This window comes from Octopus bimaculoides, chromosome 14 (assembly GCF_001194135.2).
Source record: "Octopus bimaculoides isolate UCB-OBI-ISO-001 chromosome 14, ASM119413v2, whole genome shotgun sequence".
Classification (NCBI taxonomy): Eukaryota; Metazoa; Mollusca; class Cephalopoda; order Octopoda; family Octopodidae; genus Octopus; species Octopus bimaculoides.
Genome location: NC_068994.1, coordinates 6,104,960 through 6,106,251, shown reverse-complemented (window position 1 = coordinate 6,106,251; position 1,292 = coordinate 6,104,960). Strand labels below are relative to the sequence as shown.

Genomic DNA, 1,292 nt, shown 5'->3' with positions numbered 1-1,292 from the left:
TATATATGTATGTATGTATGTATGTATGTATGTATGTATGTATGTATGTATGTATGTATGTATGTATGTGTGTGTGTGTGTGTCTGTATAAGTTAGAGGTTTCTAGGCTGAAATATTAATTTATTCCACCATTTATATACCTTCTTGGAGATTTTATTAGCTTTGCCTCTATCCATAACTTTGCATACCACTTGTTTTTTGTTGTTTGTCCTTGTTTGTCCATCACCTCAGTGATCTTCTCTATACCACTGGTACAACCAGATGAACAGTACCATGGAATTTAAAATCCCAGGCAGTTCTTGTTATCTGGATTTCTATGGTTGACCAGAGCTATTTCCATGTTTCCTTGTCTTTTGTTCTTTTTTCTGTTAATTGTTTCCATGTTTCATTTTGAATTTTATACATATAAATTATATATGTATATAAAAATATACACTTGGCTGTTGTGGCCACATACTCGGTCTATTGGATATGTTTAGTCTTTGTGGCCACATTTCCGGTCATTAAACTGTCATTACAAAGCACTTCTTTTTCACTAACCGTCTGTTTTATTCTTTTCCTTCTTCAGTATGGCTGTTGTCATGCCTTATCCCTGTTATCAGAACACTATCTGCCTACATCACATTCCTTTGCTTGGAGCTGTGCACCCCCCTTGCCTGTGCTCACCAAGGATGGAGATCGACCGATGGCTAGGCATGGTGTTAACCGAAAAAGACTTAGTTCTGCATCGAGGTTAGTATTTCAAACCTTTCCAGTTATGTTGCATGGTTATTAGTTCTTCTCTGGCAACAGTGTTTCTGGTCATTGCTCGTGTTTTTGCTGCCTCTTAGTGAACTCACAATGTCCCATGGTGGGTGTGTGCAAGTAGGGGCCACTACCACCAGAGTGCCACTGATTCAGAGAGCAGAGGACAGCAGAATTGGTAGACAATCTCCCAAAATGTTTGGATCTTTACATGTTCAGCTTTGCTTTTCGTCCCTGTAGGGCTTAATAAAACTAATACTGGGGTCAATTTAATAAATTATAACCCCATAAACAAAAAAAAAAAAAGAAAGAAAGAAAGAAGAAAAACTTTAGCTTTGTATTTATGTTAGAAATTATTTATTACATATTTCTGTATTTTTGAAGATTGTATTTTATTCTCATTGCAGCTTACGGACACCAAGTACAGATGATGACAACTTTCTCTGTGGTGGTGGCCCATTAGCCCTGACTTTGTCCCTGCTGTGTTCATCCCCACTAGCCCTTGACTTGTCTGCACACCAGGATACTTTGTTATTGGCTGGAAATCT

General features: G+C 37.7%; 1 protein-coding gene across 1 annotated transcript in view; it reads left to right on the top strand.

The window, feature by feature from the left end:
- Window positions 1-1,292, top strand: part of LOC106883334 (huntingtin) — a 71,542-nt gene that overhangs the window by 27,821 nt on the left and 42,429 nt on the right. The window contains exons 16-17 of the mRNA XM_052973011.1: window positions 569-732; window positions 1,152-1,290. Of these exons, the coding sequence (XP_052828971.1) occupies window positions 569-732; window positions 1,152-1,290 (303 nt within the window). The remainder of the gene's footprint in view (window positions 1-568; window positions 733-1,151; window positions 1,291-1,292) is intronic.